At 39.0% G+C, this 26,101-nt stretch overlaps 2 protein-coding genes across 9 annotated transcripts in view; one reads left to right on the top strand and one right to left on the bottom strand.

Moving 5' to 3' along the window:
* Positions 1 to 481: 481 nt before the first annotated feature.
* On the top strand, positions 482 to 12,698 carry mdm2 (MDM2 proto-oncogene). 3 transcript variants are annotated; one of them, XM_039792066.1, is made up of 13 exons: positions 482 to 655; positions 4,730 to 4,765; positions 6,737 to 6,804; positions 6,901 to 6,975; positions 7,272 to 7,405; positions 7,876 to 7,925; positions 8,495 to 8,553; positions 9,071 to 9,158; positions 9,249 to 9,436; positions 9,787 to 9,912; positions 10,046 to 10,117; positions 10,200 to 10,368; positions 11,472 to 12,698. In XM_039792066.1, the coding sequence occupies exons 3-13, from the start codon at positions 6,754 to 6,756 to the stop codon at positions 11,975 to 11,977; spliced, it is 1,518 nt and encodes a 505-aa protein (XP_039648000.1). In that variant the 5' UTR covers positions 482 to 655; positions 4,730 to 4,765; positions 6,737 to 6,753; the 3' UTR covers positions 11,978 to 12,698. The 3 variants fall into 3 exon arrangements, with proteins under 3 accessions (XP_039648000.1, XP_039648002.1, XP_039648001.1); XM_039792067.1 differs by lacking the exon at positions 482 to 655 and adding an exon at positions 682 to 835; XM_039792068.1 differs by lacking the exon at positions 4,730 to 4,765.
* An 8,574-nt stretch (positions 12,699 to 21,272) lies between these two features.
* LOC120553538 (plexin-B2-like) overlaps positions 21,273 to 26,101 on the bottom strand; it is a 247,366-nt gene continuing 242,537 nt past the window's right edge. For all 6 annotated transcript variants that reach the window (XM_039792062.1, XM_039792061.1, XM_039792060.1 and 3 more), the window contains 3 exons: positions 25,988 to 26,063; positions 23,103 to 23,177; positions 21,273 to 21,951 (listed from right to left, as the gene is read on the bottom strand). In XM_039792062.1, coding sequence (XP_039647996.1) covers positions 21,847 to 21,951; positions 23,103 to 23,177; positions 25,988 to 26,063 — 256 coding nt within the window. In that variant the 3' untranslated portion in view covers positions 21,273 to 21,846. The remainder of the gene's footprint in view (positions 21,952 to 23,102; positions 23,178 to 25,987; positions 26,064 to 26,101) is intronic.

Genomic DNA, 26,101 nt, shown 5'->3' with positions numbered 1-26,101 from the left:
TTTTGTAAACTTTATTTGAAGCAGTTCCTAATAATGCTGGTACTGTAGAGCTTTCACTGCTGCCAATCAAACTGCATGATAAGATTTAGTTTTTATGTTTTAAAATGCTAACAGACTTCAAAGACTATATACAATTGTTTAACAGTTGGGATATGGGTAAGTACTAATGCCAAAGTATGGTACCAGAAACTAGTTGCAGGTCATTCATATCAGAGAGAAAAGGACATGATGAAAGAAATTAAACGATTTGGGATAACAGGAGCAGGAGTAAAGAACATACTGGAGTGTTGGGAAAGCAAGGATATATTAACAGATCGGGTGAAAGTGGACTGAACCGGACTGATGAGAAAATCTGACATACTGGACACTGTTGGAGTTAACTTACTCCAGAAGATGGCAGTATAGTGCAACCATAGAAATATAATGAATCCATTGTATTTCTATGAAGGCGACATACAAGGATGCAATGTCGGTGTTTGGTCAGTAGGAGCGCCACACGAACAAGTGTGTGTGTGTGTGTGTCTGAAGCACCAGTGATGTTTATATTGACTGGAGTCTATGGTCTTAAGGAACAACTGAACAGTATATCAACTGTCCGCTAACTGGCAGATAAACGCCGTTGAAGGATATTATTTAATCAAGAGTAGCGGTCAAGGTAGGTTAATATATCAATAAAAGGTTTAAATGCAATTACGCCAGGGTTAACATTAGCAATAGCGAAAGTTAGCAGGTGGTTAGCAGTGTGCTAGCAGGCCGTGGAGCCTCGTGTTTTCTTGGCTGAGTAGAGCGGGACGGAGGAGCCGCGAGGAGGCTGCGGTCTGCTAACGAGTTTACGGTAAAACGAAACAGTTCGAACACATTTCATGACGCTTGAGAAACTTAAATTCAGAGCTTTTGAAGGGCAGACACTGCAGGCTAAAAAATTTTCAATTTAGAAGTTTTGGGCTATTTTGCTACCATAACTTCTTTCAGACTAACGCTAGTGTCTGTAACTTTGGATTACTATTACCAAAAGTCAGCATTAGATTTGCTTTATTTGCAGATTTAAACATAACATATCGTCTTAATGTAAGTAGCTAGCTAGTAGCTAGCTAATAAACTGGGGAAGTTTCATGGTGATATGTGAGTTAAACTATTAACTTCGCTAACTGTTCTGACACAACTGCTTTGGTATTTAATTTGAGGGATTTTATTATTATTATACCTTTCTGTAACTTACAATTCATTAAAACTGAGGTCTGTGTTTTAGCCTCCAAGCTGATATACAAGAGTAGAGGTTAGTAATGTTAACGTTGCCCGGTTTCGGTATGTTTTTCAGGCAGAGATGCAATGTTTTGAATTGTAACGGTTGGTCGTTGTGTTGTTAGATTAGCTAAGAGTTAGCTAATCACTAACGTTATCTTTAACATTTCAAAATAGATAGCTGCCACGTTGACGCAGCAGACAAACACATCCATAGCATCCACAGACTGACTTTGAAAGCGAAGTAATTAGTTTAACTGTTTTTTAAGTCCCGTTTGAACTAAAGTTTCTGCTGATTAATATTCCATTCATGTAGCTAGCTACGTGAACTTGTACTTATTGTATCCTGATTCTGACATTGTAAAAGAGTTAAGCCTGTCTTCATCAGATCTGTCAGTGATAGTAGAAAGTCAGAGAGAGAGACAGGAGGGCGGGAGCGGGACATGTCCGGGCATATTTTCTCTGCATGTGTTTGTGTTGTAATGGGAGCTGCTCAGCTGCTGACTCATGCTGTTAGTCAGCTGTAGGTGAACCAGTCATTTTTTTTCCTTCTGTACAGTCATTTAGAAACGTAGAAAGCTGCCCAGACATATTCACGCATAGGAGGCCAAGCAGGGCTGAACAAGGCTGACCAGCATGGGTTGAGCCTGGGCATGTTGTGCCTAGTTCTTAAAAAAATAAAAAATAAACGTTTTGGGAAACGTGCCTATTTGCCGCCATCTTAATTTTGTATATATGATATTATATGAAAATTGTCAAATTAGTGTTTCCTAAAGCCCAAGCTAACGTCCTCAAATGTGTTGCTCTGCCCACAACTCAAAGATATTCAGTTTACTGTCACAGAGGAGAGAAGAAACTAGAACAATATTCTCATTTAACAAGCTGGAATCGGAAGTGTTTTTCATACATTAGCCAAACCAATTAACAACATAGTTGGCGATTACTTTAATAGTTGACAACTTTAATTGTTTTAAACATCATTAGTAATCAACAAGCAGTTTGTTGTATTTTAGCATTATACTGAAAGCAGCAGAACTAAGTACACATTAATATGTTTATGTATCGCAAGTAATATCGTTATTGCGCTATTTAACAGCGCTCTCGCATATTTTCCTCAGTGCAACACACACACACACACACACAGCTGCAAAGATTAATCGATTATCTTTGCAGCTCTCTATATGTATATAGAGATTTCATTCTGCCATATTTTTGTTAGTAATTTGGATTTAAAAAAGATGTCAAGTCAATCTGTAAATATTGTTTCACAGCCTTAATGTGTATATATATATATTTTTTTACTTCTCTTTTTATTACTCATAAATACATTTTAATCTTATTTTATTCTTTTAGAATGAAGCTTGTCACGTAGGTGTTGTTCTGATACCGATACTAGTATGTAAATGCCTCCGTTAACTGCCTAAAATGCCGGTATCGATATCTGGTCTCGGTATGTATTTCTTCATGTTTTAGAAAGGGTTTAACCTGAGCCTGGCCATACGTCAATAATATCACAACCATACAGGATTAGTAGTATATACAGCTGTCAAAAAATATAAATCATTTTATTAAATAAAAAGTGTGTGTGTGTCAGTGGCACTATGAGGAAAATATGCTTCATTGCTGTTGAATATCTCGATACATTAACAGATATTAATGTGTACTCAGTTCTGCTGCTTTCAGTATTCTGCTAAAATACAACAAACTGCTTGTTGATTTTAAAACAATTAAAAGGAAATAATTCCCAACTTTCTTTTATTGAACAAATTGAACATTGAAATGAATATAAAAGTCAGCACTAAAAAAAGTATGATAATAATAGTTACATTTTAAAGTGAATTTTTCTGATATTTTCTATCAACCGACACAAAAAATCTGAGTGTCTTTTTCGCGATATTTCGCAACCTTTAGCGATATGGTTATTGCGCCAGTTGATATTGCAATGACGATAAAAGAAAAACGATATATTGTGCAGCCCTGCTGGTATCACATCTGTAGGCATGAGCCAGTTACCAGTTTCAAGATATACCGCGGTTTGAAAAAGTCCCAGTTTCAAACCCACTCAAATGTTCCATCGTACCGTTTCTGTGGTATGCGCTGGTATTTATGAGTCGTCAAGGACAGGAAGTGCAGTTTAGAAACCCGTCTCCCTGCCAGTGTGTTTAAAAATAAAATGCATAGTCTTCAATGGAGAAAAAGTTATTTTTATTTTTTTATTTTTTTAACCCAGACATTTCAAAATAATACATTTTAAAACTGTAATTGCAATACAGTTATCTATCTATCTATCTATCTATCGATCGATCGATCGATCGATCGATCGTTACACTTTTGCTGTCCCAACCTCCAGGTCAGGATATTCTGCTCCATCACTAAACTTCCCTGTCTGTGACTGTCTGTAGTAAGGGGGTGTCTTAATGTTTCCCACAAAACATAACATTTAAAATAGAGCTGCAAAGATTAATCGATTAGTTGTCAACTCTTAAATTAATCGCCAACTATTTTTATAATCGATTAGTCGGTTTGAGTCATTTTTTAAAGACAAAAGTAAAAATTCTCAGATTCCAGCTTGTTAAATGTGAATATGTTCTAGTTTCTTCTCTCCTCTGTGACAGTAAACTGAATATTTTTGAGTTGTGGACAAAACAAGACATTTGAGGACGTCATATCGGGCTTTTTGGGAACACTGATTCACATTTTTCTGACATTTTAGAGAACAAACAACTAATAAAAAAAATCAACAGATAGGGCACCTGGGTAGCTCACCTGGTAGAGCGGGCGCCCATATATAGAGGTTTACTCCTCGACGCAGCGGCTGCAGGTTCGACTCCGACCTGCGGCCCTTTGCTGCATGTCGTTCCCCGTCTCTCTCCCCTTTCATGTCTAAACTGTCCTATACAATTAAAGGCCTGAAAAAAATCCCCAAAAAATTATGAAATAAAAATAAAACGATTAATCGAATATGAAAGTAATCGTTAGTCTCAGCCCTAATTTAAAACCTATTTAAAATGCTTTTGGGTGGGATGAATGTAATTTTATAGGCAGCCCAAATAAATGATGTGGGAATATTATACCAGATTGGATTTTTATCCCCTTCCCCGTTTTCCTTAAAGCCCGAGGACAGTCCTGCTAAGGAAGCGTACCCAGATCAGGCCAGTGTCACATTCATGGTTTAGCCCTGTTGGCCCGGGTTACCACTGGTTAGCGTGGTTACCTACATTTTGACAGAGATGAGTCATCCTGGACTAGTCCCGGCATGTCTCTACACAGAGCTGTGTGATTAAATCAGCTGTTACTATCAGTTTAAACAAGAACATACATCCCACTGCAGCTGACTCAGCTCTGACTGGCACTGTTTGGTCCTGATAGGCCCAACTAGGCTAGGCCAGGCCATCTAGGCTGGTCTAGTCCTGACATGTCTGAGCAGGTCTATAAGAAGCTGCAGCTCTGCTCCACTCTGACTGCACTTTATTTTTACTTTGCACAGGATGGACTGCTGATACGTTCTACTCTGTATATACTGGTAAGACTTTTAATTAATCTGATTTATATCCAAAACTAGGGATGCAACTAATGAGTGTTTTCATAGTTGATTAATCTGTGGATTATTATTTAATTAATCTATTAGTTGTTTGGTCTATAAAATGTCAGAAAATGGTGATAAATGTGGATCAGTGTTTACCAAAAGCCCAAGCTAATGTCCTCAAATGTCTTGTTTTGTCCACACCTCAAAGATATTCAGTTTACTGTTACAGAGTCGAGAAGGAACTAGAAAAATATTCACATTTAACAAGCTGAAATCAGAGATTTATTTTCCTAGAAAATGACTCGAACCGATTAATTTAATAGGTGACAACAAATTGATTAATCTTTGCAACTCTATCCAAAACCACTGTGTACATGATGCATAGCTATATACTAGTAAGACTGATTGATAACTGACAAAACTCCTTTTAACTTTAACTGTTTCCCTGATAACTTATTGTTTTACACATTTCTGTTGTAAATTAGTGATCCCAAAAAAATGTTTTACACAAGTGGGAGAGTTTTTTTCAGGGGTCATGCGTGATAGTGGAGCACAGTTCATTGCCCTTAACTTTTCAATCATTTGTGTCGTAAATAATCGAGGGCAAAGGGCAAAATACCCCCAAATAAAGGATTTGATTCATAAAACACAGTCAAGGTGGACAAAAATTGTGTAATTGTGTATGTAATTTAGGGGTGTAACTATATAAACTATAACTATCGGTTCAATCATCAACAATTCAATATTATTAATACAAAGTGAGAATAGCGATATATATCATCATCTTAAAGATGCGCCTTTATTTTGAAATTCCCACTTCATATTCTTTTTTATTAAAAATAGTAGTTTTTTTTTATTTATTTAAATGTCTGGAAGAGCTCAATAATGACTTTGTGAAATCATATTTAAGTTGCTTTTTGTAAATATGTATAAATGTAACTGTGTTAAATGGTCTTATGTATCTGTCGCAGGGTCCTGAATTGAATTAAATCCAAATCGTATTGTGGCAGACTTTGTGACATCAGTAAATATTGTATCGTTGTCCAAAGAATTGATATATCGTATCGTGATCAAATGTAAATGCCAACAAGTTTCAAACATCGGGGGTAAAAATTGCCTGAAATTGCTCTGTGAAAAATGCTAATCTGTCATGCTAAAAGACAGCAAACTAACTCAATAATGTCAGTTTAACACAGTCACTGGTCACACGTCTATCTGACATTTGCTAACATTAGCAACCAGGTCTTGAAAGATAGCATTAAATTCAGTTTCCTCTAGAACCAAAAAAGTCTCAGAAAGAATCATTACATTTTATAAAAAGCGTATTTTCTCCTTTTTGTATTTGATTGTGGGCTGTCGGGAGACGTCGCACACTTAAAATAAACTAGAAGTGGGGTTGTTATGACAGTGGATTGTGCTGCAGGAGGAGTTATCAGACACTGTCAGCTACAGTAGCTGGGAAGAAGTATTCAGATTACTAATACCACACTGGTAATATACTCTGGTACAAGTAAAAGTCCTGCATTGAAAATGTTACTTCAGTTAAAGTATGTAAGTATCATCAGGATTATGTACTTAAAGTACTCAATGTAGAAATATCCTCGATCAAAACAATTTAATGTGTTTATTGGTCTAATAATTTCACCTGTACTTGTAGGCAGTTATATTGTTGGCTAGTTTAATTTATAATAAAACATTGTATTTTATAAACTACAGGTGTTTTGTGTGCAAAAATCTTAACTTGTAAAGTAACTAAAGCTGTCAGATGAATGTAATGGAGTCAAAAGTACAATATTTAGTAGAAATAGAAAGTGGCATGAAAAAAAAAAAGTCTGAAGTACCTCAAATTTGTACTTTGAGTAAATGTACTTAGTTGCATTCCACCGCTGCTCTAGTATTAGGATATTAGTTAATCCATTCACGAATTTTCTACTGCTCGTCAGTCACTAATAAGCTGTCTGTGTGCAGGAACCATCAGCTTCACGATGTCCGCTGACAGGGAGCTCAACATGGACGCTGCTGACGACAACAAACTGGTGAGAGCAACTAGTTGCTAACTTAACTCAACTATTACTTAACCCTTCACTGACTTTAGCGCGGGACCTAACTTTTGGCCGTCTGTGTGTGTTTAGGTCCGACCAAAGGCAGAGTTCCACTCTTTGCTGCAACACGCAGGAGCCGCTAAAGATGTTTTCACCATGAAGGAGGTACAGTGTCCACAGCTTCTTCATGTTTAACAAAATACAACTAGGGAAAATTTCTGACAGAACAACATGTCCGTCTGTATGTCTAGTAAAATGGACCATTTATAAATAGAATCATGGAACAAATACTTCTACTGTAAATCAAGTTCCCTCTACCTTTTTTTTTTTTAAATGCTTCATTCGGCCAGCTTTAGCTCGTGTAGAATGATGGAGGTGTGTCAGGAGCTGATTAGCTGTTCTCCATGCAGTCTGGTGTTTGCATGTCTCCCATGATGCATCTGTTATTGTCTTTCTCGCAGGTGATGTTCTACCTGGGCCAGTACATCATCCAGAAGCAGCTGTATGACCAGAAGCAGCAGCACATCGTCCACTGCTCCCAGGATGCACTGGGGCGGGTGCTGGGAGTCGATAGCTTCTCTGTTAAAGAGCCACGGTGAGAGAGAGAGATGATGATGATTATTAATCAGGTTATTTAGATTAATCGTCCCTGTTTGTTTTGTTCAGCTCTGAAATAACAACTAAAGGGATGTTTCTGTCAGTAATGTAAAGCATTGTATTTGATACCTCTATAACCTTTTAATGATTCCCCAGAGGGTAAATTCAGGTCTTTCTGCACCACAAAGACAGAAATAAGTACAGATAAATACAGAAAATAGAAATATAAAATATACAAGAGCAGTTCACCTCAAAAGTACAAGGCAAGCAGTACACATAGATAATTACAGTATACTTAAAGTTTGCTTGTATTTATATAGAAATGTGATGTCGTACATCACGTAATAAAACAGTCTTACATATTTAAACAGCAGTATAGTATAAAATATAGTAGTATAATATAGTAAAATATATTTGGTGTGATGCAGGGTTGGCCAGTGAGGTAACTGAAGTATTTTTCTGTTTCAGAGTTCTGTTTGCTATGATCACCAAGAACCTGGTGGCTGTGAAGAACCAAGGTAGGACTGCTCTTCTTTCTCTTTGGCTGGATCCAAATGTCCCGACGAGTGCTATCCAAATCTACCAATCATCAAGTCCACATGGGCTAGGCTTGCCGTGGTAGTCGGGCGTACACTGATTACGTTTCTTGCCCGCCACCCCCACCGTCATTTTGCTTTTTATTTTATAGAAAGAGAACCAATTTAGTTCATGTTTGCATAACAGCAGCCCTGTGTAAGTGTCACAGAGTAGCAGGAGTCAGATTTCACTCAACAACAACATGTCACTGTACATGTGTCAGAAGTTTGAAGGGTGGACATTTGGATTCAGCGCTTCTCTCTTTTCCTCTGCCTTTTTTTCAGCTCCTCATCCCGTTTCTCCCCAATTTTTTATTTTATTTTTATTTTTTAAACCTGGTGATGGTGAACAGTTGAGAAGAATTTCCTCATTTCCTTTGCATTGTGCTCCTCGATGCACCCCCTCCTCACATATCTTTCACTGTCGTCTTAGCTTCCCCTTCTCTTTTTTCATCCCCTCATCCTTGGCCTGCCTCAGACAAAACTAAACGTGTCTTCTTGCTCTTCCTTAGATTCCCCGCCAAGCTTGAGTGAAGCACACAGTGACAGTCCGACAGACGGAGGGACAGAGGTAAGACACGGTCTCATAATACAGCTGGGAACTTTTGACTGTGTGTTGCAGTTAATGAAAAGTATTTTGGGGGCTTAGAAGACATACTTGTAGTATTTGACATAAACTATATATAATATATAAATAATGCTGGGAAGTTGAGAACAGCAGCAAACTGCAGGAATTCTAGTAAGTCATTTTTTCCTGACCGGCTTATAAAATATATAGTATAAAATAGAAAAAATAAAGGCGAAACAACATTTTCCAACGTTTTTCACGCCTTTTTTTCACAGTTTTTTTCCCCAACGTTTTAAATTGTAAAATTTTTCTTCTAAACATTTTCAGTGCTCATTTCTACGTCCCATATTTTATGATCTACAACAAAAATTGAAAACGGGTCAATTTGACCCGAAGTCAACACAAGGAGTCTGGTGTACAAGAAAGACATGTTTCTACAATGTTTGTTTTATTGAGTTAAAAACAATATTTTAAAGGATGACTACAAAATGGGAGACTGAATTTTTGTCTGTGCTTTGAGGGGGCGGATTCAGAAAGTCGCTCTTCATCGCCAGACAGGAGGGGAAGGCGGAGGAGGAGGAGGAGCAGCTGCAGGAGCAGTGACCCAGGTGAGTGTCTCCTCTGAGGCGGCGCCAACTCATTAGAGTTCACAAACTAAAGCTGCGATATTAAACTCCTCCCACCCGATCTCTCCTCAGGGCCCTCCCACAGTCTAGAGGGGGACGAAGACGAGTCGGAGGACGAAGAGGAAGAGGGAGGGAGGAAGAGGAGAAGGTCTGACAGCTACTCCCTGACCTTTGATGACAGTCTGTCGTGGTGCGTGATTGGTGGACTGGAAAGTGTACGGGACCGACACAGCAGCCAATCATCCGACTCACACAGCACTGTGAGTATTTCTCTCTTACACACACACTCTCACTCACACACACACACACACTCACACTCACACACACTTTTGTTATAGAGCTGCAAAGATTAATTGATTAGTTTTCAACTATTAAATTAATCTGCAACTATTTTGATAGTTTGATCGAGACATTTGAGGACGTCCTCCTGGGCTTTAGGGAACACTGATCCACATTCTTTATTTTTTTTACCATGTTCTAACCCAAACATCTAATCGATTAATTGAGAAATGACAATGAAAACAATCATTAGTTGCAGCCCTATTTTGTTGATGTAGAATTGTTGTATTGGTTTATAACACGGACTGTGTGTGTGTGTGTGTGTCTCTAGTCTGTGAGGTCAGAGGTCACGGTCGCAGACTCGGACAGCGACAACTTCAGCGTCGAATTTGAGGTCGAGTCCATCGACTCCGACGACTACAACGAAGACGATGCCTCTCTGTCTGCAGATGACCAGGTAAACAGGCCTCGGAATCCCTAAAGAAGAAGTCTGGAGTGCTCTATCTTTTCATTGTCAACAAATCCGACGAAAAGACCAAAACCAACAGTAAAAGTATTTACTCACAAGTATTACCTGTCTGTCTGTCTAGGTATACGAGGTCACCATATTTGAGGCAGAGGATGAGGACTCCTTTGATGAAGACACAGAGATCACTGAAGCTGTGAGTCTACACAAATTATAAAACACACACACACACACTTGTATACTGGAGGTCTAACGGTGTGTGTCTGTTCCTCTCTCAGGACTACTGGCGCTGTGTGAAGTGTGACGAGTTGAACCCACCTCTCCCCAGAAACTGTGGAAGCTGCTGGGCGCTGCGCCAGGATTGGCTGTCGGAAGTGTCCGCCTCCTCCAGCCCAAAAGTCCTACCCCCAAAGCCAACCGACCTATCAGCAGCCAAAGAAGCTCCAGGTAGGGGGAGGGGACACTGCTCTGGGGGGTTGGGGACACACACACACATAAACAATGTGAAAACTGTACACATCTAGAGCTACAAAATATTAGAATGATACAAGAATTGATATTTGACAAGTCTTAAAGCTGCAGTAGGTAAGATTGTGAAGAGCCAGGACTTTGCCAACAAATTTGAACATCGACAACTTCTCAGTCCCTCCCCCCTTTCTGCTGCAGCCCAAACGTCTCCTAAGCCCCGCCCACACAACGGAGTTTGACAGAACTGCCGGCATGTCAGACATGTTCAATAACTAAACACCAACACAACATTAACTTTACTCACCAACAGTAAAACGATGCTAACTAGCAGGCTAGCGTTAGCCATTTCAGCATCATATCAGACCGACCACTGTGCTAACGTTACTATCATCCTCACCAACGTAGCTTTGTGGACTTCTGACTACTAATAACCAAGTGAAAGATGAATCATTCATGGTAATTATGTTACCTGTTGAGAGGAAATGTGGCTACATCTGCATCGTTCTTCAGATCTTTAAAATCCTGCAGCCACGCCACCTCTGAAAAGCCACTCCATTATTCACGGAGTTTTGGGAAACCTTTCTGCAGCTCGTGTGCGGGGAGGGGCGAGGGGAGAACGCTATATATGCGTGTACGTGCCTGAGCAGTGATTGACAGGCAGATAGACCCCGCCCCCTGTGGCCCAGATTGGAGAAAATCGACCGGGAGCGGTGGAATTTTGCCAATGGCACTACAGGCTGTAGGAGGTGCCAGAGGAGCTGTCATTTTTTTGTTTTTTTTAACATAATTCATGTAGTTCTACTGGAACATAGGGTCAGTTTCAGCAAATATGACAGGAAGTTAGTTTTATAAGACTTACCTACTGCATCTTTAAAAAGGTATTTTTAGAATTTTAAGGCCATAAAATGTCTTAAAAAGTCATTTTTAAAATGATGAAACATCCTAAATTTTGAGCTGCTACGAGAAATCACATGACCCAGAAGATTTAGCAAGTCTATTTTGCCTCACTGTTTTTGCAATTAATACTTTTCTTCTGCACAAACTATTGATAATTGATTGATTGATTGATGTGTCACCTGAAGGTTCTGATGCCGAGGACAACGAAGGAGTCGATGTTCCAGATGGGAAAAGAGCGAAAACTCCTCTCCTGTCGCAGTGCCTGTCTGACTCCGCCTCCTCTGCACCCAACTCCCAGGATCCCCTGGCGTCCTCGCAGCCTTCGTCCTCCTCCTCGCAGCAGAAGCCCTGGGCTCCTGACTCCCAGCCCTCCTCGTCCTCCTCCTCCTCCTACTCCTCCTCCATCGAGTCCCAGGAGCTTCTACCGTCTTCCCCCACCAGTCCTCCACCTCTTCCCCCCGCGGCCCCCGAACTGGAGCGCAGCGTGTCGGCCGAGTGGCGGCTGCCGGACTCGTGCCTGGACCCCTGTCTCATCTGTCAGTCCCGGCCGAAGAACGGCTGCATCGTCCACGGACGAACGGGACACCTGATGTGCTGCTACGTCTGCGCCAGGAAGCTGAAGAAGAGGAACAAGCTGTGTCCGGTCTGCAGGCTGCCCATCCAGTCAGTCGTCCTCACCTACATCAGCTGAGACACCCCGTCTGTCCTCACCGACATAAGCTGTCCTCACCCTCTGTCCTCACCTACCTCAGCTGAGACACCCCGTCTGTCCTCACCGACATAAGCTGTCCTCACCCTCTGTCCTCACCTACCTCAGCTGAGACACCCAGTCTGTCCTCACCCTCTGTCCTCACCTACCTCAGCTGAGACACCCAGTCTGTCCTTACCCTCTGTCCTCACCTACCTCAGCTGAGACACCCAGTCTGTCCTCACCATACAGCCGCTACATGTAGGACTCTTTGTCTCTGGTGAGACTTCAGTTCAATATTAATTCCATACACGTCACAGTAACGCCAGAGTGACTTTGGATAATAACCTTATTAAGAGTTCAGTTTCAAGTTTTAGTTTCGCTTCTGTGCTTCTGTCCATCGGCACATGTTCAGTTATTTCTCTCTTAGTCTCTTTATTTTTCTTTTAAATTATTTTTCATTCTGAAGTGTTGCCCAACATCTAAATTATTTGTTTGCTACGTGAGCTTTAGTTCCAACGAGACAACCTGCAGGGGGACCGAAGCAGGAAAAGTCCTCTAGTGTTGCTTTAAGATGCATGTATACATATATATGTATATAAATACAATATATATATATTTAAACAGACTTTTTCTATGAGCTCTTTCAATAATAAGATGAATGTGAGATTAATATTTTCTGTTTAGGTTTTTCTGTGAACTAAATAAAAGTTTAACTTCTTCATGAGCTTGTTATTTATTTGGATAGAGAATATCATGTATGACAATATGAGATTGTCAAAATCAAAATCTGGACCTACGAAGAACAAGGCAGCTAAAAGAAGAAAAATTATACAAGAGTCATCATCAGATGATGAAGAGTGCTTCTGCCTCGTCTGTGTGGAGCCATTTTCAAAGTCGTCCAAAAGAGACCTGGGTAAAATGTGTAAAATGCAACAAATGGGCCCATGATGCTCGCACCTTCAGGCCAGGCAATTTATGTGTGCCAGAATTGTGACTCTGAAGATGAGCCTGATTAGTGAACTACAGGCCAGGGCATCTGTAGAGTTCAGAGGTTAAACATGTTAAGTTAAGCAAGTTATCTGCAGCTTTCCATTCAGTTATCACAAATCTATGTGCAAGCCCGAGAACGTTAGAGTTTAAAGTTCAGAGTAAAGTGGTCTTGCCACTTAATCTGTTTTGATTGAAACGTGTATTGTTTTTCCAGATTCTCTAGGCATGATTGTTTATATTTCCAGTTCTGGAAATCAATATTCACAAATGAGTTGCGTTCTTATTTGGATAATCTTGTGTGACAACTTACCGGCCGATGGGGCAAATTGTCACAAGTGCACATTCTCTATTCAACAGTCTACAACTCTAATGAGATAAGATATGAAAATGTTATGAATACAACATATGTTCCCAAGACTTCCTCCTTTCATTTGGTAGGACATGTATACCATGGTGATGTATGGTGCTCAGTAAATGTTAGTGTGACAGCATACCCCGCTCTCCCCTAGTTAATGTACTGATGTAAAGTACTTACTCAGAATAGGAGCTGTCCTTCAAAAGAAAATTTCCTGGAGGATCTTCCTGGAGACACTTTTCCCCATTTGCTGTTAGGAAAAATACAGTACATCATAAGATTATACACTGATATTATCATTTATTAAACGATTTCTAAATGTCTTCAACCTGCACATTTTGTAACAATGAGGAACATTAATGATGTCCCTCTACTGCTCTTTTCTGGAGAGAGATCTCTACACACTGTTGACATATACAATGTGAACTTTCAAAACATCATGTGGGGCTATTTAAATTAATATTAGAACAGTAAAAACAGCTTGTGCAATTCACATTTTGGAAATAAAAAAAACTACCAGATTCTGGTCTGTGATTGGTTGATAACAGACTTTGTTTATAGCCTGTATTTGTTTACATTTGGGCTAATTAGCACCATTAAAAGTATACCAAATTAGCTAATAGGAGTTCCTGTTTACAATGTACCCATAACTACCACTGGGTTACTTTGATACTGAAAAGAACTTAAAAATGATTCTCAGGCAAGTTCTGAAGCGCCTTTTTTCTTTGGCTTTCTTTGGATTTACGGATGTTTATTCGCGATGGACATCAGAGATAGTGATATCCTGGGGAAGTGGAAGTGACACTGAATCTAAAAATATGCGTATCGTGTATGTAGACTGAATTATGAGTCCGATAAATACCATAATTGTCTCCCATCCAGTGCATCTGCTGACCAGTATGTTTAATCTAATGCAGTTCTTCATGAAGAACACAGGGAGGCAGTGTTGTCATATATTTATCTCTACATATTGTGATAGAAAGTATGGTAATTGTCATGATTTACTGGAGTAAAAACTAATGCTTATCAAATTTAAATACAGTTAATTGTAAACAGCAGTTTGTGCTGTGCGTTTAATACGCATAACTTAAAGTCAAAGCATGCAGTAAAAATAAAAACTGAAATAAATGTAATACTTACCAAACTGCACAAAGAGGTTTTGGTGAAATATCTTCATGTTTGTCCACGTCAGGAGGAAGATTCTGTAGAAAAAGAAACTAAATCAGTTTTATCAGCTGAAATCATTCCCACCAGCCAGTATGGCCAGCTGGGAGATGGAGTCCAGTGTTGTGCTGAAGCTGTCAGCAGTTTGCTGTGTGAGCACATCTCCTCTGAATGATAAACAGGAGGCTCCTCTGGGAATCCCACTCCGTGGATGCTGGGTGTCCTCGCCTCAGGCTGCCTGACCTATCACTGCCGTTTGGCGGTTAAACACAGCTTTCTGCTGCCGAACATCCAGACGCCACTTCTTCTAATGCACGGATAATAAAAAGGGACACCTGATCAATTCACTGGAGCTCTTTGGTCTCTCAGTGGGACTGGGCATCAACACAGCTGTCATTCACAAACACTCATTTCTACTCTGCTGACTAGGTGTAGATTCTGAAGACAGAAATTCAGTTTTCATTGTTGTGATTTTTCATTGATTTTAAATGTTTCCTTACCCTATATACCAGTGGTTCTCAAACCTTTTTCAATAATGTTCCCCCTTTGAACAGGTTTTTTAAGCCACGTACCCCCTAACCAGCGCAAATAATTTTTGGTAGAAAAAAAAAAAAAAAGTCAGCGATAGATTTACTAAACAACAGCCTTGTAACCTGGAAAACATTTAAATGCTGATGGAAAAAGGTAACAAAACCTTTAAAAAAAATTCAAAACCTTGGAAAAAGATGGTAGAAAGAAGGAAGTAAGGCAAGAAGAGGTCAAAAATAGTAATAAAAACTTTGAAAAAAAACAGTAGAAGGAAGGCAACACTAGGGCGACAGAAGTGACAAAAAAAATTCAAATAAGCAACAAACACTGAAAAAAGTGACAAAAACTTTGAAAAAAAGCAGAAAAAAAACTTTGAAGAAAAAAAGACAGTAGAAAAAAGTGAGGAAGAAAGGCAAGAAGAGGTCAAAACAAGTGACAAAACCTTCAAAAAAGGTGACAAACTTCAAAACAGCGACAAAAACTTTGAAAAAAGCGACAAACTTGGAGAAAGAAAAGACAGAAGTAACTACAGCCTTGGAACTGAAACACATTTTGCAAAAAATGTCACGTACCCCCTGCAGTCCTCCAAAGTCCCCCAAGGGGTACACATACCCCTATTTGAGAAACACTGCTATATACCATTTTTAGAAAGAAAGTGAGACTGCTGTTATTTTACAATTGAGAAAACATGATGCAGCTCTGACAATATTTCTATTTGAATCATGCTCTGGAAGTTTAACAGGATAAACATAATGAACACTGGCTGAAATAAAATGTAAAATATTTTTTTTTAGATAAATGGAACCACAGAAAAACGACACCAAAACATTAAGAGAAGACAACTTTCCATTTGTATAAACATCTTTTATTGGATATTTGGACTTTCTAGATATGGATTTTTCTGCCCACTTCTCCACTTCCTCAGTCACCGATTTGGGCTCCAAGACCAGTTGGGTTCCTGGTTCTGCTGTTTCGGTTTTCAAAAGTCTACACTTGGTCCAGTCCATCCAAAACCATTTTATTTCCTACAATGATGTTACAAGAATAAACAATGGGAAAGTTGTATTCGATGTACAAACTGTTATACAATGGTATAAACACATGTAACCCTTACGATGCCAGTCACAACATCAGTACCAGTGGGCCCATTTTCTGTTTAACATTCAAAACCTCTCAATACACTTTTTGTTTACTTTGTGCCTCATGAAACAACACGCTTCACTTTTACATCGTTAAAACACACAGATCCTCAAGTAGCGGACGAATAAATCTACTTACAGTGAAGGCTCAGTTCCCTGTGCTGATCCCTCATCCGGTCATTACACATCAACATTTGCCTTTACCTCTGTGCCGTGGAAAAAACACTGAACTAAACATCACATATGCAAGCCACATCCTTCTCATGTTTACCAAACGGTTCCGGAGCATTGGGGATATACAGATAACATAGCTGGGTGTTAGTTAAAGGTGCCCTGCCACACGTATTTCATTACTTTGGGGTGATGTCTGAAGTCCTACCATGGACTCTGTAACATTTTTTGTGGAAAAAAATGCCTTGGTTACCTTGTTTCAAGCCATTCTAGCGTGGTATAGAAAGCCTGCAGGAAGACTCAGCTCGATTTGTGCCAGTTCTCATTAATATTCAATGAGCTAAGCTGCTTGACTCTGATTGGCTAACAGCTAGCCAATGAGAGCTGGCTATCAGCATCCATTACCCTGCCCAACTGGGCGAGCTCATGAATAGTAATGAGCTCAGGCAATATGATGTCAGACTGACCAGCTTTTGTGATTGGTCTGATTTCTCTGCTTATTTCTGTCCAGTGGCTAGAGCTGACAGAGGAGTTAGCAGTTCATTTTCACATTCAACACATAACACAAACACATATGGACCTGACATACTTAAAAAAATACAAGTAAAAACGGTTTTGTATGGCAGGGCACCTTTAAACCAAAACTTCTTAAAGGATTTGTGCTTCTCCAGCACCAATGCAGGGTCCCCCCCCACCAAGCCTGACATTTTTTTAAACTAGTTAAAGTGGGGCAGCTCAGTTGGAAACGTAGACCTGGTCATTTTTTTCAAAGCTCCAGTTATCTTTTAGCACTGACTTGATGTAGAGCCCTACGGAATTTTTAACCCTCCTCTTGTCCTCGGGTCAAATCTGACCCCTTTTCAAACGTTTCTATATCAGAAATTTGGGTTTTCTTTCAACCAAATTGTCAAAAAGAAATAACATGGATGGTTTCATACAACGCTCTTTACAAGTGAAATAAATGATCAGTTCACTACTTTTATTGATTGTGGGTGTTTTATTAAAATTTTATAATATTTGAAGAAAATCGTTGATAAAATAGCGTTGAAAAAAGCTTCAAAAACATCGGGGAAAGCGACAAAAGTGTCGAAGAAGACGACCAAAACCTTGAAAAAAAAGTTTCCATTTTAATTTTTTTGACCCAGAAAGCCATGACCATCGACCATGCAACTTTTGCAACGCAAGGGTTGAATTCCCAATTTCGCGATTGCGTCCATGATTCTGTCCTCACGCGGGGCTCCACATTAACGCTGCCATCAGTCTGTGAGCGACGCCACCGGGCCTTACAACTTTTTTGGGGGGGGGAAAACCCTGCAATGATTAACAATCCAATATGCTGCAAGTCAATAGTTCATGAATTAAATGTTTCAGAATGTTTACAACTATTTCTGTGAAAATCTAAACATTTTCCCCAAAAAAGATAATTAGACCAGTTTCTAAATTTCTTGCCAGGGAAAAGCATCAGTCTATATTTTCTTTTGCATCTATTTTTTTGTTATTTGTGAGCGTGTCATTTGCTAAATAGTTAAATAATCGTCTGCATGAAATGACAAAGTGCATGGCAACATGAACTGCTGCAGAGCCATCGGTAAGCAAGGCAGACATTAGCCACCATTTTTGGGTTTTACATTTGGCTAGCGAAATGTCTTGCTAGCTAGCCTGCTTCCTAGCTAGCCTCTGTTCCGTTAGCATCTGTAACACAAATTGTTAATGGTTTATTTATCTGTTACTGATCAAATAAAATATATCTATATATATGCCTGACACTAAAGTTGAAACTTATTGAATGTTTTTTGGTTGACAACGATAAAATGACTAGTCTAAATTTGTTTGCTTTTACTTCCAAAACGTACTTTCAGTTTGACTCTTTAAGGCACTCTCCGGTGGCAAAAAGAAGCTAGTGTTGGTCGACGAATAGTTTTTTTTTAAGAGACATGTTTTCCACATAAACCAGATGTCTCATATTTTACAATGAATATACTATATTTGCAGAGTGAGAAGAGATTGAGCTATGTGGCCGGGTTGGCTCAGTGGGTAGATTAGGCGCACATATACTGAGAGGTTTATGCCTTGACGCAGAGGTCCAGGTTTCGAGTCCGACCTGTGACAATTTCCTGCATGTCATCCCCCTCGCTCTCTCCCCTTTCTCACCTAGCTGTCCTGTCAAAATAAAGGCAGAAAAAGCCCACAAAATAATCTAAAAAATAGAGATTGAGCTATTATATGTCAGACGGAATTAAAGATCTAAACCATAGATGTGGCTCTGAGGAGCTGGTGGAATCTTCTTCCGGCACCGAAAACAACCTAAAAAAATATGTTTCACATTTTCCATTTCAAATGCACGTACCACCAGATTATTTCATGCAAAATAGTTTGTTCCCCTTATTTCTGGCTACACTCATCAAACATACAACTCAAACCACAGTCCAAGCCTTGGAAATTACACACGCTACAACAACACAAGATATTTTCTTGAAGTTATTTGGCACCAAAGTAGCTTTCAGAAACCAATTTCTGAGTGTGAAATGCCCCTAAGAAAGTAAAAAAAAGCTAAGATGTGTGTCTTTGTATCTGGAGGTTATGTAGTGCCAGAGTTGCGTAAATTCGTACGGAGTTTGAGACATGAGTACAAAGATTACGGCACCAGCCTTAAGGTCGTATTGCTTCAGAAGTCAAAGATGCAGTTTGTTAATAATCAAAAAATCCAACTTCAGACGTCAGTGTTTCCCAGAAGGCGAGGGGTTTCATCATCCAACATACAAACTGCATATTTCAATTAACTCAAGCGCTATATAACATCGTCTGGGCTCAGAAGACAAAGAATAAAGCAGATATTTAATAATTCTATGGAGACCATGATTTTGTAGCATAGAAGATAAAGGATTCATTTATACTTCAGCAACTTAAACGGCACTTAAACCCGGAAACCCTAACCCTAACACTATCCCCTAACCCTATCCCCTAACCCCTAACCCTAATGTTGCAGATCTTCTAATAACTTGGTCCACAATTCACTTATTTACAGAGTGGGTGGAAATATAAATGATCATATAGTTAAATCTTCTCCCATATTTCTTCTAATTAACGGTTGACATTAAACATATTTTACCCCACTCTGCTTTATAAAAAAAATAAAAATAAAGTTGACTCCTTGACAAAGATGCAGTTTGACAAAATGTTCAGTTTTCATCGAGCCAAAACTAAACCGGCCTATTTTGTGATTAAACAAACCTCATTATGAACATAATGAAACATTTAATGGGCAGAATAAGGAGGCGGCAATCATCAGGAGGCACATGACAGCTGCTGCATAACAATTATTTGCACAAATGCTCTTTTGTCATGTCTACGCAGAATAAAAGGATCCTTGGGAACGAGACAGCAGTGTGTATTTTCTTGGTATTTTGGTGTACAATAACATGGAAGATGTCAAAATGCCTGAATAAAAACAAATCAGAGAAATGAAATACAATATGCATAGTAAGATGCATTTCTTTTTTTATGTATGCAATTACTGTCATAATTAAATGTAATTAAACAGTTAAAAGGACAAGCGTACAGTTTTTTTGGTATTCAATAACTGAATAGTTTTTCATTAAACATTAAAATCCAACAAAACAACAAATGGGACTTGCTTTTTAATATGTCACAATGAAAAACAATTAATTCAGTTATTAAAGAAAAAAGCTTAATTATTGGTCTTTTAACGAATGTTTTTCATTTGATGCGTACTTTATTTTGTTTGATTTGTTTTATGCATTTTAAATCTTCCACAGAATAAGGTGGAGGACAATTAATTGTTTTTTTTGACTGTTTTAAATGTGTGTACTTTAGACCCTAAGAAAAGCAGTACTGATAGGGACTGCATTACCCAGATCAAATCAAGTAAACTGAAGTAAAACTGTCTTGGATGCATACTTTCTACTCCTCTCGCAGCTCAAAAAACACTGGCAAAGCACGATGGGGGAATAAGCCCAATAATAACTGGATCTAATACATTTTAACGCTTTACCAACTTAATTTCAGATTTATTTTTAAACCTTTTGAAGGCTCCGTGGATACGCCGTCTTCAGAAGACACTTAAGTCATTTCCTCTTATGTGTGCAGAAACAAAATGCAGCATTATATATGGAGTATTGCAAAAGAAGTTAAAATTATACAGATTATAAAAAAGAAATCACACTTAACAATAAAAGTGTTTAGCGGTGTAGACTACATGATTAGGCAGTCATGATTTTTCACAGAAAGTAAAAACAAGCTGGTCCTCAGCAACAAAGTGGCAACGGTGTCGATATCACTATTGAACACACACTCACACACACTTACACACAGGATATGACATCATGGACCACCCTGATTAACACTTTACAAGTGGCACTGTATCAGTCCATTAAAAGATCGTTTTCATGGTGTATATGGAAATGCAAAGCCTCTGCTTAAAGCCAGCATACAGAGATAATAATAATACTAAAACTAAAAACAGAATGAAAAATTAAATTATTCAGCTGGGATTTGAGTCGCCAGCACAGTGTCATCAGCGTAGAAACATATAATCTGATATGAAAAGCAACATTTGGCCGTGATATGAGAAAAAAGGCGATTTGATTTTTGGACTTCGTACCCTGAATCCACTATCCTCGAATATGCCATCAAGACAAACCAAGACCCCTGATTGGCCAGAGGTGTGTACCGTAGTGGGTTTTCATTGGTCGATTATTTTATATTTGAGCTCGCTTGAAGGTAAAAAAAAAAATCATTTCAAATTTTTTTTTTAAATACCTCAGATCAGGCATTGGAGGCAAATTAACCTCACATCCACAGTTCATAGACTTTGCTAGAATACGATAAGGAAAAAGTGGTCACAAAGCATTCTGGAGCAGCTGTACTTCCAATCCGAACTTCCAAAAAAGAAAATACTTGGTAATGACTCATTACCTAACTTATCTTCTTTAATTATCCAAAATCTTCATTCCTTGTGTGGCACTTTTGTTTTCTTCAATCCTTATATGATCAAATTAAAATGAACGTTGTACAGAAGCCAAACACAGAAACAGCTAGGTCCGAGGATCACACATACCGAACGCCATAGTTACCACTGCAAAATTAACCCTTTGATTTCACCGAGCTCCGATCTGCAGCCGTATTACGGTCGCCCCATTTTGCATCCCTTCTTGGTATTTGTCGGGATGCCAACGGAAGTACGCCATACAACTGTAGTAGATACCAGCACTTCAGTTTCCACAACTCTGGGTATATTTTTACACTTAATTTGTCCAAAACTGGCATTCCTTACCCCTCCTGGATTCCCATAACCACCCCCCACCCCCCCCCACACACACCTTCAGTCCTTATATGGTCAACAGCTTCCTATTGCTCCAGTAGCCCCTCCCACTTTGGTCCTTACACGGTCAAACATTCGGTAGAGTCTGCGAGCTCATCCTCTTTTGAGTCCTTAAATGGAAAACATCCTGTGTTTTAGTAGCCGTTAGCTCCGCCCCCTGACCCCTCCGTGAGGTCAGAGGTCAAAGGTCAGTGACCTTGTTCTCCAGGGCGGCGGCGATCTGTTGCAGGCGGAGGGTCAGCTGTTTATTCTGGGCCGCTGGGTCCTCGTCCAGAGATTGGATGATCTGAAGAAGACCAAAACACAAAAAGTGAAATCTCAACATTTTTCCCCCCCAAAATGATTAGACGAGTTTTAAAAGGGAAAAGCATCAGTCTACAGTTTCTTTAGCTTCTCTTTTTCATTTTATTTTTTTTGCCATTTTAGAGTGCGTTTTTTGCTAAATTGTCAAATAATAGTTGGCATGAACTGAGAAAGTGCATGGCAACATGAATTGCTGAAATTGCATGAACTGACTGGATGATCTCAAGGAGACGAAAACACAAAAGACTCAAATTGACAAAAATTAAAACAAACAGCTGTCAGACAAAATTCTATATTTTCTTGGCAACATTGTTATGCTAATAAGCATCTCAAATTTCAACTAGTGTTTCTCCGTGGAGTTTTCCTGTGAAAGAGTAGCTCCACCCAGGCTGAACATCTAGCTTGTGCTGCCATCTACAGGCATTTTCCAGCCACGGGTGCTAGCTTGGCGTGACTCCATGGCTCAATCTCACTTCCTTTATTTGACATCTCCTCGCTTGAACTGGAATTTGTTCTGGCCCTCCTTCGTGAGGCCCCTCTCAAAACTCTTATTCCCAAGGAGCGAGGATGGAGGAGGGGAGCTAGGATGGAGGATGGATCTCTGAGGAGCTATGAGCGAGGATGCACTAGAGAAGCCTTACCGGAAGCCGTGCAGCTAAAAGCTTTTTTTAAATTTATTTTTGTTAACTGAATGATGGTTTATTTCAGCTTCATTTGATGCAGTTACAAATAAAAACCAGACTTAAAGAGAAAAAAAAAATCTACATAAAACCTTATTGGAATGCCTTTAAATGAAGACCCTCCATGATTTATCTACCGTATATCTCTTCTTGCAGCAGCTGTAACCTGCCACACTTGTTTGGCTGAGCAGATTAGGAGGTAAACCTGCAGCGGCCCTGTCACTTTGCTTGCTCTCCTCTCCTAAGTACTCAGTCTTCACATTTCAAAATCCTCCTCCTGAACGGCCATATCCTCCATTGTTTGAACCAATGTATGAAATAAAGCAGATAAATTAAACTTTAAACCACAAAGATTCAGTAAGAAGCTTCAAAAGTAGGTTTGGCGCCACGAACAGACGTAGAAATTTCACTGTACGCAATAATGTTTAGAAATGAACAAAAAGACATTTCTCACCACATCATAGTACTTGCTGGCGTACTGGTACAGTTGATGTAAGGCCAACTGGGTGTTCAGCTTGTCTGTGTGCTGCTGCAAAGTGGAAACAAATGTTACACATTACACATTAAAACTGTTGAAATCCTCTGCTGTGGGCACCAGCTGCGTTTCCACTAAAACGTTGAGTGGATTTTACAGAAATGTTGGTAAGATTGATGAAGAAAAGTTCCATAAATCCCCACAAAGTTGGAGCTTCGAAACTTAGGTATGGTATTTCATTTTTGATGACACCACAAGGTCTTTCTTTAACATTTTTTTAAAAGCAGATAATAAAGATGCATTTTTTTAGCCACATTCTCGACTGTATTACTATGTACCTTATGCTTTTTTGTTTTATTATGATTTACTGTGCTTTTTATGATTATTGATTTGTTTTAATGTATTTATTATTTTGGCCTGTGAAGCCCTTTGTGACTCTGTCTGTAATAAGTGCTTTATAAATAAAATGTACTTACTTTTGTTCATATGGAGGTTAAATGCACTTATTGTAAGTTGCTTTGGACAAAAGCATCTGGCAAATAAATGTACTGTAAAATATGTGATAGTCAGGTTTATGTTATAAACAATATATTTTTTAATTACTTTATTGTAGTACTTTTCTTAGTGTCAAGTGCAAAAACCATTACATTCTTTATCGTACAACTTTTTCTCTTCTTCCCATATTAAAGGGGAAATATGCAGGGCTTTTTTTAGCTTAATTTACCATAACTGAACAGCTTCAGAGTCATTGGAATGGTTATGTGACTTTTTTTCGGGTTGAATGGTGGTCGTCTCGCTTCCCCCTAGCGCCTGTGAGCGGAAAAACCACCTTTGCAACTTGCAACAGCGTCAGGAAGTATGGCGTGATATCACGTCTCGCGATGTAATGAATTGCTTCACGGCACTGCACACATACGCGCGCATACAGGAACCGGCTAACAAGGTAGCGATGGAGTTTCTCACACTATCGTCATGGCTGAGCCGGCAAAAAAGAAGCAGAAAGCTCGAAAAGCATCGTCAGAGGAAACGGCAGACTGACTGAGCGAGTTTTAACAGCGTTGCCGAATATCTATTCCGAGTGGTGTGGGGGGGGGCTCTATAGAGAAACCTGCCAACAAAAAGTGAAAATTGCCCAAACTGCATAGCGCCCCTTTAACATTCAATAGAAACACCAAGGGGGGACAGGGGGAACACATCACACAACAGGGAAGAAAAAAAAAAAAAGGTTAATGTTCATGTTGAAGGAACTAATAATAAAAACTCATAAAAAGCAAATTAATCTGTGGATTCAAAGTACTTGCTGGTTGCGCTGGGTCAGTCATTGTTGATGTTGGCTAAATTTGAGGCTTTAATCAAAAAACATAAACTAGGAATGCTCTTGGCAGCAGTGCAGCAATAATGTCCATACTGTATATCCACAGTGGACCCATCTACGGTCTTAATTACAACTCAAAAGTACATCATACAGCAGCCGATTGTGCACACGCTCAAACCTTAAAATTAAATTAAACATTAAAGTAAAAAAATATAGAGAGGCTGGTAATATCATTTTGAGCCAAAAATTGAATTTTGGACGCGGTTGAGAAAATTTCATTTCATATAAAAAGACACTTTTTTATGATAAAGTAACTATTGTATTATTGATGCAATTCTGTTTAAGTAGCATTCTGTAGTTGTAGTTGGTGAAGGTGGAGCAGACTGGATTCAGTTCATACACCGTTGGGAGTTTCATCTTTAAACGTGGTTCACATTTTATAAGATGATCGGATGTTTATATGTTTATATGTAAAGTAACTGCTATCTGTAGGTAGTTGTAGTACCATACTTTCCTCTGAAATGTACTGGAGTTGAAGTATACGTGGCATAACATGGATCTACTCAAGTTAAGTACAAGTACCTCAATTTTGTACTTAAGTCCAGTTTTTGAACCGCTCCATGATAAATGGTTGATAACAGCACTCGTGAATAGATTTACACACCTTATGAGACATGACAAGTCCTTACCCATAGTGTACCACGACTTTTTTCCTGAATCACTGTTGTTGCCTTGTTAGTTCCTGTTTTTTTTTTTTCTTTCTTTCTCTCTCTTTTTTTTTGAATCTTTTTTTGGGGGGGCATTTTATTATAAAGGACAGCTGAAGATGTGAAAGGGGAGAGAGAGAGAGAGAGAGAGAGAGGAAAAGGGGGGAATGACATGAAGGGCCGCAGGTCAAAGTTGAACCTGCGGCCGCTGGGACAAGGACTGAGCCCTTGTACATGGGGCGCAGCTCTACCAGGTGAGCTATCCAGGCGCCTCTTTCTCTCTCTTTTCTGCCCTTTTTCTCTCATGCACAATATAGCACACATTAGTTTTGTGTATGGATTTATATTTACGCAATGTGTGTGTGTCTGTTTGTATGTAAGTTTACGATTGTGTATGTATATGGATTTTTGTATATATATATATATATATATATATATATACATATATATATGTGTGTGTGTGTGTGTGTGTGTGTGTGTGTGTGTGTGTGTGTATGTATGTATGTATGTATGTTTATATATGTGTGTGTGTGTGTGTGTGTGTGTGTGTGTGCGAGTGTGTGTGTATGTATGTATGTATGTAAGTATGTATGTATGTATGTATACATGTTTATATGTGTGTACTTAAGGAGTAGGACGCTTTACCGGCCAAATTTAACTACTCCTTTATGGTTTGGTTTGTTGCTTGTTCCTTTACCATTTCTCCTTTGAATATGTTAAAATATATGTACTTGCTTGACATTTTGTTATACTGCCACCTTGTTTAAATAAGGTGCTGCTGGTGCTATTTATATCATACTTTCATATCATACAAAAAAAACAACAACAACAAAAAAACATACCCTGGAAACCTCAGCAAGGTGTGTGTTCATGTCCTGGTCACTGACCGGAACCATCTGTCTGATGCCCTTGTAGTAACTGAAGAAAACACACACAACACACACTCTTATCAAATG

Source organism: Perca fluviatilis, chromosome 23 (genome assembly GCF_010015445.1).
Source record: "Perca fluviatilis chromosome 23, GENO_Pfluv_1.0, whole genome shotgun sequence".
In the NCBI taxonomy this organism is placed as follows: Eukaryota; Metazoa; Chordata; class Actinopteri; order Perciformes; family Percidae; genus Perca; species Perca fluviatilis.
Note: the sequence above shows the minus strand (reverse complement) of the source record. Positions and strands in the feature narration are given on the sequence as shown.

Bases quoted from the DNA above. Each gene is read 5' to 3' on its own strand.
- mdm2 (XM_039792068.1), top strand. From the start codon at position 6,754: ATGTCCGCTGACAGGGAGCTCAACATGGACGCTGCTGACGACAACAAA. The intron at 9,159-9,248 runs GTGAGTGTCTCC...ATCTCTCCTCAG, and splicing joins CTGCAGGAGCAGTGACCCAG to GGCCCTCCCACAGTCTAGAG. The intron at 10,369-11,471 runs GTAGGGGGAGGG...TGTCACCTGAAG, and splicing joins AGCAGCCAAAGAAGCTCCAG to GTTCTGATGCCGAGGACAAC.